At 40.8% G+C, this 21,266-nt stretch overlaps 1 protein-coding gene across 1 annotated transcript; it reads right to left on the bottom strand.

Annotated features, from left to right (window-relative positions):
- Nucleotides 1–3,603: 3,603 nt before the first annotated feature.
- Nucleotides 3,604–20,813, bottom strand: LOC110858223 (bone morphogenetic protein 2). The gene is made up of 3 exons (XM_022106905.2): nt 20,003–20,813; nt 11,625–11,787; nt 3,604–6,267 (listed from the first exon to the last, which is right to left on the bottom strand). Exons 1-3 carry the CDS (start codon nt 20,339–20,341, stop codon nt 5,540–5,542), a joined length of 1,230 nt encoding a protein of 409 aa, XP_021962597.2. The 5' UTR covers nt 20,342–20,813; the 3' UTR covers nt 3,604–5,539.
- Nucleotides 20,814–21,266: the final 453 nt, after the last annotated feature.

The following is a 21,266-nucleotide window of genomic DNA, read 5'->3' as shown; positions in this document are numbered from 1 at the left end:
ATTTCATTTCGATTGTCTGGCAGAGACTAATCCTCGTCGGCACTTTTGCCAGACATTTTTCAGCATCCTTCATCGCACAATAACCACCCAACTAATATGAAATACCGGAATTTAGCCATTTTTGTTAATGTGCAATTAATTTTTTATATTGCACAAATGCAGGTAATTAAATAATTGTGCTATTATTTTCATCCTATCTTGTAACCACTAAAACAGTGTTGAGGTACATTTGTTGGACTTAAATTTTATATTTACAGGTACCAGTCATGTAAGTTTTAAAATACGATTGCGACATGTTTTGACATGCCACGTTAATGTCTCATATGTTTTGACATTTAGTTATTGCCAATTTGATTTTAATTTTCTTCTTGTAACCAGATTTCTCTAATCTCGAAATGCATCATCGTATTTTGTCTACAATTGTTAAAAATGTCTTCATTGGTTAATTAGGAGAACAAAGGTCGCACTCGTTCCGACTTGGTGCACAATTATGTGTCAAATTGCACACTGTTGAATGGGTTTCGCTATCTCATACAGTGACAGTGCTTCTCCTTCTACATTTTATGCATGCACATACATATGAATGACGACCATTATACAGTTGTATGTACGTCTGCTGTACTGGACCATTATCCGTTCGTGCTTGCATAATGTCTGGTAAGTGATATTATATTGGCGATGGATGATATGATGATGATGATGATGATGAGTAACGAGATTTGTGATGGACAGTGTCCAACTACCGCATGCATTATCGTAATATGATGATGACGCCTTCTCGGATTTCGCTTCTCCGACTTTTTTAACATATGTACATCTACTAATCATCTTCTGATAATTACACTCCTTATGCTGGCTATAACACACATAATAATATCTCATTTGCATTTTCCTATATACGCCACACTCCAACTCTATAAAAACGGTAATGTGCTTGTCTTACTTGCTCCTCTTCTCTCGTCGTCTCAACTCTGAGGAGAAATGAAGCGACTACTGTGAAGGTAGGTGGAATTGCAATGCATTGACTGAGGATTGACAATTTGAATAATTTTTTCGTACTACAAAATGAAAAATGATTATTATTATGAGATCGGCGTGGTGTGCGTCAGTCAGTCGATTCAGATTTGAATGAGATTTCAATTGCAACAAAATCAACACAACTGTATACCACACACAAGTGACCAAAAAAATAAACAACCATCACATCAATATTTAATAGTTGAAAATTTAATCAACGGAAAAATTCGTATTTGTTTTCAATGCAGCATTCCTTTCCCTCCTCTGCCTGATCGACGACGAGGCGATCTGCCTGTCAGCAAAACATCGGCTTTGCGGATAAGAGTCTTTTATTAAATCTTGAACAAACAAGACCTAGATTTTTTCAATTGCAACACACAAGAAGAAATTCAAGTTCTGAGTACAGCGATTTTATCAATAGCAATAATTAATTACCGTGGAGGGATTCGTGACGTTGTGATTTCATTAACTTCGATGGGCTAATAAATAGCTAAACCGCCCGGCGGCTGTTACTGTCATCTCCCAACCATGCGACCGACCGATCGACCTGGGAGTCAAGCGATGCGATGACCCTGGTTCAATTATTTATAAAACATTCGATTGGTGCCCACTGTGGGAACACTACTGATAGCATTATTTTTATTACTTCAATAATTATGCAAATGAAATCAATGAAAAAAGACACGTTTTTATACCAAGCGCTTGCTTAACACAGTTCAGGTTTTGAAGTATTTTTTTTTCATTTCATGTCGATGCAGTGTTGACAAATAAAAAATAATAAAAAATGAGACGGGCAAACGGAAGAAATCTTATGATGAATGAACCAGCTACTTGAAACTAGTTGCAAATTTCCGGTATTATGTACAGAGTGACTCGTACTGTACACTATTCTTTGCCGAGTTTAATTAATTGAATGCTTGGCGCAGTTTCATCATCCGACCAATTTTTAATTGTCAATACATTGTGTACAGTGGAAGAAATACATAAAATATGGACCAAGTGGACGGGTTAATTGGATAATTATTGAGAGGAATAATGAAGAAAGTACCTCTTGTTCCCACATGCAACAATGCCATCACCGCTTCTTGAAATTTCATAACGTGCTAAAATGAGTAATTGGCAAGGTGCAAGTTTTGTGCAGCTGGGTTACTTTGTGTGTATTGCTGCAGCCTATGGCGTTAATTAATCTTTGCATGTTGAAATGAGGAGAGACAAGCATTTTGAAAACGGGTGCATCAATTATAGTCAGTTTCTGCCTTTTTTATGTGTGAGATGATTACGGCGATAATTTTTTGTGAATAGAAAAAAAAGAAATCGCATTTTTTACCACTTGATGATTCTTTCGTATTCCTTTTGAAAAGTTGTTGGAACTGGTTAGTAGCTGCTTGTTGTTCTTGGTTCATGCAAATTTCAAGCCGGATTGAATGACAAGTGGAGTTTAAAAGAAGTTATGTCTAAACGGAGTTTTAAGATCTGTTGATAAACGACAGAAACGAGAAGGACGGAACTATTGTTTTTTTTCTACACGGCATATTTGTAGTGTCCACCATACAGTTTGCACTTCTGAGCATCAGGGAGGTCCAAACAATTGTGTATGAATGGGCAGTAAAAGTAAACCCCTGGCTGTGCGATTTGGACGAAATATGAAATACATAAATATGTGCATGAATTATGCTCTTTAACTTTTCCCAGCAGTAATTAAATTAGCTCGTGGTTTGTATCAATGGAAGAAAAAAAATCATTCAGGTGATACAAATTGTATCATACAATGTGCAGACTGGAATCAAATCTCCAGATTGACACTTTCCCCACAAAAGATAAAGCTTTATTTTAGAGATTATTATTTAGGAATGCCTTGTCCGTGTCCAGATAACTTTGCGAATTTCGACATTTTCAAACAATTGAACTGATTGCAATTTCTATTTATCGGAAGCTATAGGGCTTTTGATCCCTTCGTCGAGATCGGTCTGACTCATGCTTAGTATCGGCAGGCGATGGCGGAGCAAATTGGCCAAAGTATTTTTAGAGAATATTAAAAATCCTCTTTCACTGCCATCTTCATATAAATTCCAAAAAGTAAACAAACTTTTCACCAGTTTTGATGATAAATTATAATTAGTAGCACAATTTTTCAAGTGATCCTGTCAGTGAGACATTAAAATCAAGTTTTAGACTAGAACTACTCGTTGTTTCATTTCATAGAATCAGACACTTTCTCGGGTTCAGACTTTTGCAACACGTGCCTCTACACGTAACTTGAACTTGGGTCAGACGAAAAAATTACCACGAGTCAACTCGGACTGGACTTGGAATTTCTTAATTAATACCGTCGAGCTAAGTTGACAATCATGATTGACCGTGTGGTGGGTTGATCCGTCTCCAAAAATGCATCGGTAGTAAGTACATAAAATATTTATGGCTTTGATGAATGCAATGATAAAATTAAACCACTCGCATGAGAAACTATGCACTAAATTGTTATGTCTTTGCAACATTTGATGAACGAAACAGGCTTTCCAATACTTGCTGCTCGTGTTCTTCAATGAATTAATGACCTTAAGTAAATAAATGTGTAGGACCAAGTAGTTTTGTGACTTTAGTTCATTGGATTTATTGTGTTCAGACCATTGAATAAAAATTAGTGACAGTTCATCTGGCATTTCATAAAAATTTAAAAATGATGTCCCCCTTTCTCTCCACTACTACTCGTGCATGGTATCGTATGTATTTAGACATGAACTCATATATTACTACGTAATAAGGATAAAATAATATAATTATAATAATGATAATAATAATAATAAAATTAATAACATTTGTTGTGTTGTAAGGAATAAAGTATATTTGTTTTAGATTTACAGCCTTAACAGTTCACAGCAGAATTGCAGTCGATTTATATTATATATTATATATTATATCATCATATATATATTAATATAGTATTTTAGTACACATATACATAATAAGTTATCCATCTTCATCCGTACTATGACAGCTACATAATTACTTGGCTAAATGCCTTTTAATAATTATAACCAGAGAAAAAAGTGCATGAGGTAAGTTGAGAGGATCACGATATCAAAGAGCTGCTGGGCCTCACAGTACATATATTTTTACAATTATTTTCATCACCATCGTATATTTTCAGCTAGCAACGAAACATAAATATGCATGCGAGCAGAGGGGGCGGGGGGTTTATATATTTTTTAATATCAAAAGTTTTGCACAACTCAAATCCTTCCATCCCACGACACATCGTCCTTTTCTTGATCAGAAAAACTGACACGTTTGGCTATTTTTTTTGCACCAACTACTGCGACATACCGGAAGAGGGGGCAGGAACAATGGAAGGTGATGGTCACACACAATAAAATTAGTTTTTCTGAGTGGGCAGGCTTTCGGCTTTTACAAGCTCGGCTCCTTATCACAGTCTTGTAAAGGTTTGTGTATATTAATTATCTTTCGCTAAGACTAACGTACAAAGTCAAATAATAAAGTAAAAGTTTGAAATACAAAATACAAATTTGACACGGCAACTCACAAAAGTATTTAGAACGATGCGGCTCTAAATGTGTATGTACATTTACATGTACACACTTCTCGTCTACATCTTTTCTACAAATTTACATCACAAGTATTAATGATCCTATTATACTATACAATGTACGGAGGAGGACTGCTTGATTTTGTCTCAACAACGCGTCCCAAGCCTCTATTTGGTGATTCATATATATTAATATTTAATATGTATGATAGGAGGTAATAATAATCAACATGTGTATTCACGAATGACTTTGTCCACTGCTACTCCTACTGAATATGTATGTATAGTGATGATATACACGATGCGGGTACATAAAACAGGTTAAGTATGTATGTATAATAGTATTGTACATGATAAGTGAGTTTTCCACTGAGGACACGATAAGCTAACTGCTGCCTGGGATGACATTAATTAAGGGTCAGATTAATAAATATGCTACTGAGTTGATTTTTATGTAGGGGTGACATTTGGGGTGGAAAAAGTTGTACATATTCTGATTTCACTTTTGACTTTACTTTCGATTTTTTTTCGCAAGCATCCGTTAGTTTGTGTGTGTTCCACCCAAGAAACAAGGGACGGAAGTGGAGAAGAAGACGACGACGGGTGAAGGAGAAGAAGGCCGAACTTCATCATCTGAAGTATCGGCTGACTAGGTGGTGGTGCTTAATAGGGAAACCCTTTCAGATCAAAAGAGTAAGTGGTGGTGGTAGTGGTCGTGGCGTGACCTCGGCATAAAACTCTGACTCTCCTCTCCCCCTCCATTTTTTTAGCACTGGAATTCCATCCTGGGTTGATTCGAGCAGCACAACGCAGTGGATTCCTTATATGCTCCCTCTCTCTCTCTCTCCAGAGGAAAAGGGTCCAGGGAAGGGGTGTGGTTGGTAGCAGCGGGTTATGCTTATTGGCCACTCGGAGAGCTGTCTTCCCATTACATGAAAGCGAGTGGCATAGTTGGCCACCTACTTGGTGATGGGGTGATTAGGAACAGCCACACTCCGAGACGATGGCATCTTTCAACACGGTGACCTCCAACTTGGGCTTGCTTGGATTGACAGAGTTGATATGGATGACGTCCAACTCTGCCAGCTTGGTGGGGGCGCAGCAGGGTCGGGGTACAAAGCCTTTGCCCTTCTTTTCGTGAAGGATGTGTTGAAAAATGGCGTGGGTGGAGGAGTATGAGACCCGCTTGGCATTGCAGCGACCGACGCAGACATGCGCGTCAAACTCTGCAGGCTCAATGATCACTTCTGAGATTCCCAGATCGGAAAATTTGATTTTGAGAGATCGTCGACAACAAGTCTTTCCCCGTCGAGTCTTGGTACAGTCGACCCCACTTCGGGGCTTGTTCAGCTTGAGGGCTTGCAGCGTCGAGGGTAGAACAGAACGTCGAGTTCTGTTCTTTGACATTTCACTCGTCACGAGGCGCAGACGGGCGGGAGTTGACGAGGAATCTAGCGGGGAGCAGGAAACAGTGAAGGGACGACTAGGGTTCATTTTGTTCTTGCGGGAAAAGAGCCACGAGGTCACTGCACTCGACACGTCGTAACTTCTGTCGTCGCCACCGAGGATTTTCGTGGCGTTGAGGAGGGGGCGACAACCCTCGGGGAGCTCCAGTTCCGCCCTCTTGATGCGGATAATTTTCCCGGATTCTTGATCTTTATTTGAGTTGATGTCAAAGTGGAATGTCGTCGTGTTATCTTCTCCATCTAAGGATAATAATTAGAGAAGAGCTTGATCAGTGATTGAACTCGCATTATTTTACATATGGCAGCATGAAACAACAATGGAAGCCAGTAAGCAAAGCATAGTAAAGGCTCAATAAAAACCAGTGTAGAGAAATAATATTTAGCAACATTTCAGATTGTGATTATACGGCCTGGATGGGAGAAAGAAAACTCGTTTTAACTAGCTGGACCATTGTTTGTAACAAAATTGAGATTGTTTTGACCAAATGGAAATGTGCATCCTCGCGTCACCTGCTCTCATATAATACGTTCACATGTAGCTTCTCTGACTGTCAGAGAGAGATCCACTGCATGCATATAGATAGTGGATATTTATGTAATATTTGCAAAAGGTACCTTTGCCATCACATCCTGACAATTGTGACAAATGGTATCTGTTTTTTTTCCCTGCTCTTGTTTTTTTATTAGGTTCACTTTTCAAGAAGCAGATTTGTTACTTAATGCCGTGGTTGGATCAAGAATAATCCCGTTATTTGTGAGACGGACGGGTGAAGAAATCTCCAGAACGTACCTACTCCCATTGTTGTACAAATATTGTTTAAGTGTAGGAATGATGACCACTACAAGTTATTTATTAGAGGACACGGTTATGCATGTTCATGTAGATAGTGGTGTGTGGTTGTTGTTTTCATCGTTATTATCAACTCCCATTATAATTAACCACAGGTAGTAGTTTCTCTTACTACATGGTAGCCACCGGTTCAAAAAGCTTGTGAATTTATTGTGACTGTTGTATAATTTAATGCCACCGTGTCCTCAAATAGTTGGTCGTTATAACTCATGTCCATGGGTCGTCTTTCTTTTTTATGCCTCGAGAAGATCTCTGCTTCTTTTTCTGCTCCTTCTGCTGGTGTCGAAGTTCTCAATCAGGATGGTTTATGGGGAAATGTCGGTGATGGTGGTGGTCAGTGGTCATCCTGCACCAATTCATTAACATTCTTCTTTAAAAAGCTGAGAAAAATTGTTGTGTGAGCTTGAGCTTTGCCATTCTTCACGCAGCAGAAGAATACGTACACACATATGCAAGACGAATGACGACGAAGAAGCCGAAGACAAATAAGAGCCTATAGGTCAGCCAGACTACTAGAACAGCTACTCAACAATAAATTTATAAACTGGTTGCTCGTTGTCTTGCTGGTTGTTTGTTGGGCCCCTGCTTTGCCATTAAGAAACAATTAATTCCGGCTTGGTTGCATATTTTATTTGTGCAGCTCAAGAAAAAGAAGAAGAAGGAGAAGAAGAAGGAGGCAGTGCTGTGCTTTTATAATTTTTAGATGGTTCCCCGCTGCCAGTGCTCAATTATTAATTATAAGTTATTGAACAGCAGCAGAGCATTGATGGCTAAAGTTCGATTTGATGCACTTGAATGACCCCAATTAGTGCGTGGTTATTAATATGTCGTTGCCTTATTCCTCCTCCACCCACATTGGTGCTTGGGATTTATTTACGAGACCAGTCGTGTATGTAGTAGAAGACGGTTTAATAAGTAAATAAATAGCAAATAAGTATTTGGCGAGGACCCCGACTCACGCCTCGCGAAACTGTAATTATTATTGCATAGAAGAGCTGGTTATCCTGTTGGACTTGGACCGTGCATGAGCCGACATGTTACATTGACAGGAGGGAGGAAAAGTCTGGAATTTGCTGATAAAGTATGACAGGAGGAATTCGCTGTTTACAACAAATACAACACGGTTTTCAAGTAGCTCATCTGCTCTGATTTGCCATTGATGGGTGAGAGTTGAGCTGACCAACGGGATAAGCGGGTTGTTGTGCAACCCTTTATAACTGTCGCAATCTACAAAACCGTAGAGATAGCGAAAGAGAGAGAGAGAGAGAGAGAGAGGAAGGAGATGAAGAGAGTTGCTCCCGAATAAATCAGATCATAATCTTTGCCTCTTGAGCCAAAGATAGTTTAAGAGTAACTTGAGCAATTAAAAGGAAAATTGTAGCAGGTTCAATTGTCTACTTGATTTGAAGCTGGTATTTTTTAATACTCGCTTTATAACCAGATTTGACGTGTCCAATAATTGGGCTGGTGGTGGTTGGAATTTCAAATAATTGTTGCATAAAAACTGCTTTGATTCAATTTTATAGGCATGCCTGCCTGCATGGGGACCAGTCGCATAAAAAATCGTGTTATATCAAACGATGATCACAACATGGCTGGCTAACTATAGGCATTGCAGTCACGGGATTACCATTGATTTCTTGTGGATGGTTTGGCGTCGGAGACAAAGTGTGCCACCCAACAAGTGCCATAGTTTGGTGTTTGATTACGGAACAGGACAAGACAAGTGTCACCCGAGCCGGTGATCACCATCTCCACGCTGATATTATGTATGGCTTTCTGGAGATATTTTTTTAAAGATGCGTGACTCACTCCCCGTTGGTGTCGTGATTGGTAATTAACGACTCACGACGACGACGACGACGACGACGAAGAAAACCCTCTTTGACTAGCTCTGTAGAGCGCGTAGGCTAGGAATATCTCGTAGATATGTGTGTAAGTAAATATATATGCATAAGGTGATGTCAGGCCTTGTGGTGGCTATTTTTGAGCCTATTCAAGAGCCAACTCTATATTTGGGTCCCGCTTCATTGACACCACCCATCAAGAGGGATCAGTATACAAACACAATGCTGCTAAAAATAAATATTATGCTATCTACCTATGCAGTCATATATTTATGTGGCTATATAACAACCAGCTATCAAATGACATGTCCTCCTCCTCCTGCATTTCTGGAAGAAGGCGACAGGTGAGGTGACTGCCACCCCAAGTTTTACGAGCAAAATTCCATTCTGGGGATGACTCCAAGCCGTTTGAAGCTTTATAGCCCACGATGATAATGAGCATCGAGGAATTATTGCTTGCTACCACTCTTCTCGTATAAGTTGATGAGTTGCATTGCATGCAATTCACGCTACACGAGAGACGGATAAGAGGTGAAATTGCACAGAGGACTCCACCTCTCTCGCAAGCCCACTTCACACTTAAACAGGAAGATTATCATGACAAAAAAAGCACGATACGTTGATATGATGGAACTCTGTGCATAAGAAATAAGACGAATCCTCCTCATTTTTTGTGCCAACCGGTTGTTTTGGGATTTTCCAGAAGATCATCACCACCACAAACGGCTGCTGCTGCTGCTGCCTGGAACGACGACGACCAAGACGATGACGACTCATCATGTCTGTCAAAGTTGGAGACCACACCGGTATCTAATATCTAAAGGTGGTGCATGTAAACACCAGCGGTATCAGGATTTGCAGACCAGCAGCAACAGGTGGTGGAATATATAATAGGAATGAAGCCATGATAAAAAAATTAGAATTTTCTTCGAGTGTCGTCCACTGCTACTTCCTCCGGTTATAAACTTGCGTAACAAAGAGGCAACAATCAAAATCATGATGATGATGAACCCGCAGTAGTCGTAGCCTGACTAGCGCAAAGGAGGAATGAAGAAGAAGAAGAAGGGTGTTGGTTGTGGAGTTCAAGTAGTTATTTCACAAATCCACTATACATGCTACAGCCAGCTTTTAATTCTTAATTCTTGCTCATATCATCTTTAGGGCCTTTTTAAAGGACGAGATTTATTGCACGACTCACTCAATAACTTAACAACTCGTTTCTTTGTTTGTATCGAGAAGCGATAAAATAGAGACGCGGTCGACCAATTGAACAAGTCTAGTTGTTGTCTTGCCTACTTTGCTCGGCCTGCCTCGTGGTTCACCAGAGTCAGTCATTGTCCGCCAATTTTTTTCAACTCGTACATACTTTTACTTGCGTCAACTGGACACTGGTTCGGGTAGAATTAACTTTTTCTCGTTCCATCTGCAGCAGCTCGGAGATAAAAAGTCATGATCCTGCATCAATACATAAGTAGTCTCAAGGTGTTTCGGACAACCACGACCCTAAAACTCTTGTCTTCGTCGTCGTCATCTTCGACCTTTGAGAGGATGAGTAGCTATGCATGCCTGGGGGAGGGGAGGAGGGTTTCTTTCTATCTGGGTCTGTACGTACTTCCCCCAATTTGAGGAAAGAAACAACGGAATGACAAGAGGAGTGGAGATGATGTGAGCGAGAGAGGCGTGAAGTTGAGGCTGGTATCTGGCTGTGAGTGGGGTTTCCCATCCACCTACTCCTACCTGCTCGTTGTCTCAAGGCTGTGTCTAATACTGTGAACAGTTACGCCACACCACAAACTCATCGTCATGAATTGGCACAAATTCTTGGTAGTCTTGGTCCCAATTTAACCCTCGGGCTGGCTCCACTGTTGGGATTTTCCGGTAAAATCCCATTCTTTCCTGATTTCGGAACTATATACGTACCACAACCCCTTCACGCCTCATTTCCCATGGAATAAGGAAGGGAGGATTGTATGCTAATTAGATGGGAATTTGCTAGTGTAGCAGTAACCCTTTTGCTAAAGGTTGACTGAACGTATGTAGCTAAAACTGCAAAATTTGCATTGCCACATTTTGTAGTATGCAAATTTACGTTTAAAAAAATGTGTCAATTAATAAAGTCTCTGGCACCCTCTGACCGCAAAGATGTGTGCGATTCGACTCCAGCAACAGCAGGCATCTTCTTGATCATCGTTATGATATGGATCCAATTTCACTCGTGATTGTTCATTCCGTTAATTTTTGCACGTACGTATGTACAGCGTTTCATTTTACTATTATCTCATTTCAATCATGCCTCGCTCTACTAAGCTCCAATGTCTTGGCACAGTCTCCTCGCCACTTATTTACTACTATCACTCTTTGCAAAATCAGTCTCTACGAAAAATTTTGCACAAACAAGCCGAGTTTTAATCAATCCTTTCTCCCTTTTGACGTGAACATCTCAAAAAACACGCCCAAACCAACTCGAATTATAATAACATTTCTAACTAATCATGAAGTGGTTGATTAGGATTTGTTTTTGAATAGAGTAAGCGTTTGCAAAAAAGTTGTTGCCGTTTCCAAGAGAGGTGAATGATTGGGCCGGCAGTAGTCGTGTTTGCCCACGAGTTTGTTGGCGAACACTTTTGCTAATTCATAAATAATGTGAGTTGTATGCAGTTTTACAGAACTGAGGTGCATAATTTAAATGTTTTACAAGACAGAAATTTTTACGTTCCGAGACAAATGATTCTTTTCGGTGTTAGCAATCTGACTAATCCCCCCACATATTTATCATGCAGGTGTATCAAATTGCTTATTTTTGATCCTATGCCAGAAAGCAGAGACAACTGCATAGAATAATAATGCAAGCATTTTAAGCAAGAATTTTAAAAAATAAGATAAAAATTCCTTCTATTTACCTGTAATTCCTTCATCGTAAAAAATGCGTATTTTAGTGACTGCATTTTTTCTCCTGCGTTTCGGACCTACGTCCTTCCACGCGTCTTCTTTCCGTTTCCTCACGTTGGTCATGTACTCCTTGTAGGCAGCCACGTACTCTTCCTTGCTAATGTTCAGGATTGGCTGAAAAGTAGAGAAAAAAATCCATTTATTGTAAATGATCTCGATATTGCGATCTGACTCAGTTTTCTAGAGAATTGAAACACGCTGCTGGCTTGATCTTACTCCACTTCATGCACCGACCTCACATTGTAAGCAAGTCGATCATCAGGATGTATAACTGCTCGTCTGCTGACCAAGAACGAAACATGTTCTCCACACCTGAGTCACATCATACATGCAACCTTATCATCAACGTGGGCAAAAAGTTGGAGAGCGACAATGTTGTGACGAGGGTGAGCAGATGAGCAATTGCATGATGCAGTTAGGATTTGGAGCAAAAAGTCGCAGAGCGACAGGTGGCAATAAAGAATAATATAAGAATGAAAAGCATATTACGAGTGATGATCAAAGACTCGTCCGACAAGCCTTTTTGTCTTATATAAGGCTATACAGATTAATAAATAAATTGAATTTTTCATGGCGCCTCTGATACAATATTTCCGTTAAATGCGATATATTTTCGACTTGAGAGAGTTGCACTTTTATAATCCAGACGAGGAGCCAAAATGATACGCAGGAGCCACACATTACACGAACTTGTGTCAATTTTTAGTACTTGTCATTCTAATTTCATGACGTTTTCACGATTACGTGGAAGAATTAAGTGCCGATATGAATAGATTGAGCTAATAATATGCAGCCTCGACTTGTTGCTGGTGATGGTTTGATAAGAGGAGTGAAAAGTGAGTGATACATAAGCGATGATACGCGAACAAAGTTCAGCATCAACAGCAGTTTTTTTTTCATCGACGATCATACCAACGAAAGAAGTTCTTCTTCTTCGCCTAATGGCTTGTTTGACACCGTGGAGAATTGGATATGCGGTAAAAATGGGACATTTAGCGTATATCTGGATGTACATACATACGTACAAACATGCATACATACATGCATGATGGGGAGGGCTTATCAGTTGCAGGGGTCGCAGCAGCTTTTCAGTGCATTTGGGTTATTCTTATTATTGCCAGATTTAATTATCGCACAACCACCAAATAAGTAACTTATTGCTACCATAAGACCAATATGTGTCCACACACGACCACCGACGGTCGTCAAATATTTTGATTTTAGTGAGGCTTGCTCTTGTCCATGAGTGAACCTCTCACTTCCTACTCGCATAAAGGAGGATGAATAATAAATAAGTGGTTCAGTCACTCAAGGCGACCCATGAATGAATGAGTCTCTCTCTCTCTCTCCCTGGGAAAATGATGTTTTTTTGGTAAATATTGCCTCATCCAATTGAGTTAGCCTATAAATAAGAAGAAAATGAAGTATGCATGCCTACGTCGCAGGCAGGCCGAGGGGAATCCCAGCCCGACACTAGAGTGACATTGATTGCATGGTGCTCAAAATAAGTTACGACACCCAAGTTCACAGGTTAGTGCAGTTGGGGTTGAGGACTGGAGCGTGTGAATCCGTCATTGATAAGCCCATTGTCACACGTTGGTGACATCTCATAACCTTTTATTGGCATAAATTGCTCTAATACATGTCCACTCTGGAAACGTTTAATGTGCATTCCCGTCACCTGATGATAATTACCTTTTGGCTTAACGTAATCTCTTAAACTGTTTGCGCGATGAAACGCCACAACCACGAAGCCACTCGACATTCCTCTCATAGCTCGGCTCAGTCTGCCACAACAACAATGACACTTCTCTCACACGTCATGATGATTTGCATGGGTTACTTTCATTCACAGATTCCTCTGTATCTCTGCATGTATACCGATTTAGATGCAAACATTGGACCTAAACTTTCCATAACGACGATAGGAGATAACTTTGCCAAATTGCGCGTACACAACTAACCAACTAACTAACGAACAAACGAACTACTAACTAACCAAGTATGGATATTGGCATGTTGCGAATTTGGTGGTAGAATTAAAACCAGTCAAGTGTTACAATAGGCATGGTTGTCAATCTAGCAAGTAAGCAATCCCTGTCGGCTTTCCTAAATGAGATGGGGAAACCCTGAAAACGAAGGCTTTTCACAAGAAACTCATTTAACCGAATCCACAACACGGATGCAATCCATTCCTTGTAAATCAATGCCACCCTTATTGTAGCCGATACATCAGCAGAGTTTTTATCCTCCTCACTTCTTAATACACATTTTTAAACCCAGCATTCACTCATTCACTCAGCCACTCACTTACTTAGGCAGGCAGAGGCATTAAGTAAGGTTGGCTAGATAACAGACGCAGCAGGATTTTCCAGCAAAGGCGGATCAGCCGATGTTTTGCGTCGACTCTCGTCGTCCAGTAACAAGTGCAATTAAATTGAAAGGTGCCAAAGAGTGAGAGCTTGAGTGAGAGTGAGATGATATAATAGGCATTAAAACTGCATGAGAGACCACTCCAAGAGTCGTCAAAGGGGGACCGTCACGGAAACCAAGTGGTGTTGAAACATGTTTAATTTGTTGTGACAACTCCATTCTTGCCTCTGCCGCCGATAAGTATGACCGCAAGCCTATGCATCGGGTAACAATAACACGATCAACACAAAAAAAATATATATCTCTCCTGAATTCCTGTGTCGAACATTACTGGTTCGTGCCAGCAGTTGTTCTCGAAAAAGTTATGCACGTATGAGTCGACGGCAGGTGATGATGACCAGAACAAGTCAAAGGTTCGAATTCTTCTGTGGTGACCAATTTCTAGTATAGTGCAGCCATGTATTGGTGGGAATCCCCAAAAACAAGCTTGAACTGGGTCCAATTTATGTACCACATATTCATTCATACATAATCAAGGGTGAATAGATGATGATCAGCAAATCCGGACCAGGTTGTTTGTTAATTCTACCTTTTTTGACTCTCCTCGGAACCATTGGCATTTCCCTCAATACATCATTTTTTTCTGGTCCCATTATTGCCATCTCTAAGTTTTTACCCCCACCACGCCACTTTCCACTTGGATTATGCGAACAACAGGAAAAAATTAATGGATGCGATAAAGTGCAACGACATTTGTCTTTCTCCTCCGTCTCAGGTATCTGGTAGGGTCCCGTTAAGGTCATAAATGTGAATCTGTATGAATTATGAACATATAGGTTGTGAGTTACCTACCTCACAGAAGCTGAGCAGATTGGTTGGTCGTGGTATGCAATTAATTGGGACACACATCATATCATGATAGCAATAATGTAAAACATGTGAGGTAGGTTGTCTGTTTCTTTGGGAAATTATGGAAATTAGTGTGCACAGTGCTTTTGCCTATTACTAAACACTAATGAGTGAGGTTGCTGGTGTGGCGCACAGGTACTTACTTACGCACAGCATGCCAATATCCATTCATTGTTTCTCTGAGTGAAGGTAATGTGTGGAATTTGCATATACCTGAATGAAAAAAAGCGATACCGTGTTGACGTCATGGGGAGCTGACTCTTGATACATTAACTCTCGGCTCATCGTCAACCAAACCTCTTTTTTTGGCATTCCCACACTGGACTCCAGTCCCACTTCCTCGAATCTGACATCCAGTTCCACCCATTTAAACATTTCTTCCATGCAATAACCCGACTACACATGAAAATTGTAAGTGCACCACTTTTTAAGCAGAGACGATGACGTTATAGGCTGGCTGGTTGTCGATGTCCAAAAACTGACAAAAAACTCTTCTTCTGCATGGTTGGAAAATTAGTTATCGCCGCAACCTTCGCAGGAATTGCTTGCACCCCGGCATTATTATTTTCCGTTTTTATTGCAGTGATGCGAGTAAGGTCAGTTACACCGAGGGTCGTTTACCAAGTGAATTTGTACGAGTAACAAAATAAGGAAATGAGAAGATTTTTTTGTTACTGCAATAAAATGACAGATCTCTCACTCACTCTCGCTCTCTCTCTTTTCCTCAATTTTTGAGTTGTGTAAGTCCACATAAGTCCACGCATATAAGAATGACCTCAAGCCAACATGACTTGTCAAAAGCTGAGCAGAATATGAAAGACAATTCAAGAGTGTGAACGATTTTCTTGGAAGCCGTCTTGTTGACAGGAGGGGGAGGCGGCCGAGATGATGATGCATTCACCAGTTTAGAAACTGTTGCATAGCAAATAAATGTGCAAGCAACGTTCGTCTCTATGTATCTCGTGGCAATAAAAGATGAAACAATAATAAAAAATATGACTGCATTGTTTTATGGTCGGTACGTACATATTGACTGAATCCATTCTGATTGACCTACAAACAGCGCGACAAGGGTCACCCCCACAACGCAGCCAGCAAAACACTGCATCTGTCCCATCAATGAAATGAAGCGTATCTATGCGTCAGACTCTGAGCCTCAGGTGAAATGCGAAAGGCTAAAAAAAGTGATGGCTCATCGGCACAAAAAGAACTTTTCAAATGTCAACAGTGGGAATTACATCACGTTCATTTAATTAGCTCTCATTTGGCGTTCCCCTCTTTTGTTGTCACCTCCACGAGATGCTATGAAAATATTGCAGGAGGAGGCAGCCGCACAAAACAATATGCGTTTCGCGTTATGCCAAATGATGTGCTAAAATATGCGGCCCTCATATTCCAGCCCAAGCTCATGCATAATGACGCATTTTTAGAGAATGAAATCTGTCAGAGGAACGAATGGCTGCATGTTCATGTTACAAGCTCATTCATCTCTACGCACATAATTCCTCCATAATTCACACACTACTCACTCACCGTTCCACTAACTCAGTCAAGAGGAAGTAGTAGTATCTAGTCGGAGGAGGAGTAGGCTAAAAAAATTAACTTTTGAGTATGATCATTGCAGTGTGGCATCCCACCTCGTTAGTCGTCGTCGTCGTTGTCGTCGTCTGTCTTAATTGAGACAAATGAGGGGTGAGGAATTGATCAGCTAGTTACTTAGCACTACTTGCACGAAACAGGCTTGTTTTCCTTATATAGAGTTCTCTAACCACAAGAGCAAACAATCAGTAGTGGCAGGAGCAGCATAATATGTTAAGTAAGTGTAAAAGTTGCACTAACCAAAAACAAACAAGTACATTATATAACACAATTCCCAGAATGGTATGTGTGCATGGATGCGTGCACCAAGTGCCATTGAAACACATAGGCAGATAACCGGCTATTAAGTAACAACTTATTAATATGTAATAAGATGATAAGATTCTGGATGGACAAAATCTGCAACTGCCAATCTCTCTCCATGAATCACCATCAAGTGCATTTTTTGCAGCGAGGGAACCCCCGTTACCGTTTACGTCTGTGTGTATAATCTGAATGTGTACGAATGTACATATCTGCACGTTGATGTGGATACAATGCAACACTGATTAGGACAAACCCAAGCAGGGGAGCAAAAAATCAAGATCCTGTTTTAAGCTCGTATTCTGAATCCCTCTTAATCAACGTGGTGCATGACTGACTCGGCGCAGGTGGTTCATGGATCATCACAACAGTAAAAAGTGGCTCAGCACAGTGACCACCAGTGCTCGAAAAGAGCTCATCGTCATGAATAGTCCTCCTCCTCTTTCAAGCGAAAAGTGTTTCCTTTTCCAGAAACACCAGAAATCCCAGCCGGCAAATTCCACAGAACTCTTGCCTTCAACCATTTATGCAACTAACTCACTTCTCCGAACTCACAACGTGCATTGCTACTTAATGTCCATAACAATTGCCTCAAAACACAACAATGCTCCACTTTGGCACACAATACACACAAACATACCTAATTGTTTACCAAGCATTATCCTCCTCATCCTCGCTCGGGTTTATCCCAGCATTAGCAGTGTGGCAAACAAGGCAGGGAGATACCAACTCGTCTCTCACGTAACCAGAGCTGACTAGATTTTGTCCATATTTAGATGGATAATTGCATCCCATTCTCCGACACGAATGCAACAACCCTGAATCGTGTATCTTAATAAATGTTCAAGTGTTCCTCCTCCTCAAGGGGAGGCTCGAGTTGATAAAAGTATGGCTGCATTCCTTTTCCTCCGAGCCATCATCATTACTGTGCTATTAAACGTAATGTGCAGTATGTTACCTCAAGCCGATTGGAGTGCATATGTACATTGGCAATTAGCACTCATCCGCGTCTCAATGACTCCACAAAGAGAGTGGATCTTAATTTCAAGTGTAAACAAATTGTTTGTTTCTCTTTCTCTCCAGCATCGACGTACACAACCCTTTTATTAATTAGGACTAAATTGGTGAGCAAATTGCACTCATGCACGTGACCAAGACGATGATCCACACGCTACTACATAGTTGGTCAAGTTCCAAATTATCATTATGCATAAAATGACATCTGGGAAAATTTGTGCTGCGTTGGCTTCTCTAATTTTCAATTTTTTCCCATTTTCTGTCGTGAATGAGACCAGTGAATCAAAGAATGAGAAGAAGTGAGCCTTCTTCTGCGACTTGAGATGTGTGTGTGTACGTGTATGTGCCAAATCTTTCGTCTTTCCTCATCATATCCAAATGTGTGATACCTATTATTCCAAGAATCTTGATATTCCCCACGCTACCACTTTCTACCAGTATAAACTGCATACACACACACACACATCAGTCATGCCTATCATTTTTGTTTCTTGGCTTCATCAGAATCTACACGACTCTGTTATTTCTTCATGACTTTGCGGAAGTATGGGAAAATTGGAGTGGTGTTCATAGTCACTCCTTATACTGCAATAATGCAGTTAAACTAAGGAGTCTAGAAATTGGTTTGCTTTGTGCATTGGGCTTGAACCCTGCATAACTTGTGTAATAATTCACAGGAAACTGACGAGGAGGACTTGTTGCTGCATTGCATCACTTCACGAGAAGACACTCGGGTATATGTTTTCACGAGTCATCACCACCAATGAGATTAAAAAATTGCAAAAGGTAGTACGACTATGTAGGCAGGCAGATGGGTATGTTGGCAGCGACTGCACAATAATAAATATACCGACTGATATGATAACCAGGTTATTCAACGTCTCAAAAATTTCACAAGTTTAACATGTTACACAACAACAACGTCTCTGCATTTTTACGAAGCATTGTTAAGGAATGCTGAGGAGGCTGTAATTTTGAAAACAATCCACACACAACAATAATACCTACAAGTGTAAGCGTCTCATCACGCATCAGGGTGATATCTGGCTCGCTCGCACACGCAGCCAAGTCGTCGATGATGAGTGAGTGAGTGAATTAAATGAGCAAGGATTAAGCCATTACGGGCGAAAAGGATGAGGTTCTACTTATTACAATTCCCTGACAATTCTCTCTGAGTGGACAATGAGTTTTTTTCTGGTGGGAAAGCCATTCATACCATTTTCGTTGGTGTGGGATAAGAAGGCCACATACGGAAGTATGTATCTCATTGTTTGACACGCGAACAATGGACAGCGTAAGATGCGATCTCTCCACTGGATTCTGCTGCAATTAAGACGAGCAGACAGAAATCAGAGGAGCACTTGATGATGAGGAGGAGGAGGGTAGGTCGTCGTCGTTGTCGTCGTCATTGTGGGCAAATGTCCATAAGGAATTTGACCCCGGTGGTGGTGATGCTATGCCAGAAACTGTGCCTGTTTGTGGGTGCTTCTCCTCCTATGATGCTCTATGTCTCTTTGTTTCAACAACACGGATGACATTTTGATGGAGACAACAATGGTTCATTACAGAAAGCAGGGGTAAAAAAAGGGTATGAACGGAGTAATTGATGTCTTTTTCTCAATGAGTGAGTGATATCGTCGTGTTACCCTCTGACCAACATAACAGTCCGATTCACGTCTGCCCCACAAATGCATAATAATCTTAATCTCATCATCATCATCAGCATCATCGGCAATGCAATGCAGTTATTGGGGTTGAGAAGTGGAATGCAAAAGTGCAACAACACAACAACACATCAGTCATTCAATTTTTAGACCCGATGAGACTGGTTCTTTTACTCTCATTTTGGTCATTGCCATTATACATCCACTTCCACCACACACACACACGACGGCTTTTTTAACATTCCCGTTCACTCATCCCTCACACATTACACGGGATTACATAGAAAAAATACAAGATGAATGAGCATGGTTGAAATATGCAGTTGAAAAAGTTATCTTGTTATCGATTCAGTCAAGACTCGATTTAACCTCACATTACAAAAATCACCGCCAGTTGATCAAGCAGAAATACAAGATGTACGTGAAGAGACGAGTAATAGAGACAAGGTCGGACGAAGACCTACCTTTTGCATGGTTGGAATGTAGGCATTCTCCAAGCCTAATTCGCGGAGAATGCTGTTTCGATAGTGAGCCTGGTCGTTACCATCGTCGCCATCGTCGACAACGACATCGTCGCCCCCCTCCTCCACCAGTGAAGATTCCTCCCAGGGCAGGTTGCGACTACTACTGCTCGTACTCCTACTACTCCTCCCCACCTGTTCCCCCTCAGCTAGGGAGTGATGGTGGGAGTGGTTCTTCCCCTGTGGGGGACGTCCCTGCGACAAGCTGAGGAGGAGGAGGAGGACGTAGAAGGGAAATAAGTTGAGGGGGAGTTCCATCCTGCCCACCGTTACGCACTGCATTTGTTCAACAACACACACTATTCGATGATACTAGGTTTCGCATTATCAAGATAAATACGACACAATCAGTATTCGTGAAGATCGTGACCAATCTTAAAAAACTCTCGCTTTATTTGAAGCAATGTTTTCACACAATCCTTGCTAAAACGGAGCACAGGCGTCCTTGTCTCACTTTAATTGTTGAATGAATAATTCCGGGTGATGCATTTCTTCCTTCCGTTCTTTTATGTGGGGCTAACTCTTTGATGATATGATACTCGTCTCACTCTGCCACCACGATGCGTCCAAATTGTCTCGTGCTTAATAACAGTAGAGTACAGTAAGTTGTTGGTTGATGCTGTTTTCACTCGGACCACTGCCGTTCTACTACTGAGTGCCAGAGATGAGATGAGACTGGTACTTATATGCCATCACAGGAAAAGAGATGATCTGCAGCCTTATCACCACCATTCCACCAACTCCAACTCTCAGTTCCACCATGACTCGCTACCAGCTCACTACTACTCACTCACAGCCAAACCCCCACATATTGCAATATTTGTTATCACACTTTTCTCAAAAATCTCACTTTTCTTCTTCTTCTTCGTCCCACCTCAAAGTATTTTATCCGTTCCGGAAACAAACAAGAATGGAATGTCTCATGTATGTATTTGCTTCTCCTCAGCCCACCAATTTTTGGGCCTCTTCAAAAAAGATGGGGTGGAATGATGCCTTCGTTGCTTTGCTTGCCTTTGAGATAAACAAACACGACGAACGATGATACATTACGTGTTTCGAAAAAAGAAGTCATCCCAGACCGTTTCATTTACTTATGCGAGGTGCTAAATGATTAAGGAAGCATTATCTCTCGAGGGGAATTAAATGGATGGATGGTTGATGGGAGCCACTACTACCATACAACTGCATACGAGATAGATGCGGACAT

The sequence above is a fragment of the Folsomia candida genome, unplaced genomic scaffold (assembly GCF_002217175.1).
Source record: "Folsomia candida strain VU population unplaced genomic scaffold, ASM221717v1 Fcan01_Sc020, whole genome shotgun sequence".
NCBI classification, from domain to species: domain Eukaryota; kingdom Metazoa; phylum Arthropoda; class Collembola; order Entomobryomorpha; family Isotomidae; genus Folsomia; species Folsomia candida.
This window is presented reverse-complemented; position numbering and strand designations above follow the sequence as displayed.

Coding starts and splice junctions, on each gene's coding strand:
- LOC110858223 (XM_022106905.2), bottom strand. CDS start 20,341: ATGCAGTGCGTAACGGTGGGCAGGATGGAACTCCCCCTCAACTTATTT. Junction 11,788..20,002: donor ACATTCCAACCATGCAAAAG/GTAGGTCTTCGT, acceptor TCTACTTTTCAG/CCAATCCTGAACATTAGCAA. Junction 6,268..11,624: donor TTACGATGAAGGAATTACAG/GTAAATAGAAGG, acceptor TATTATCCTTAG/ATGGAGAAGATAACACGACG.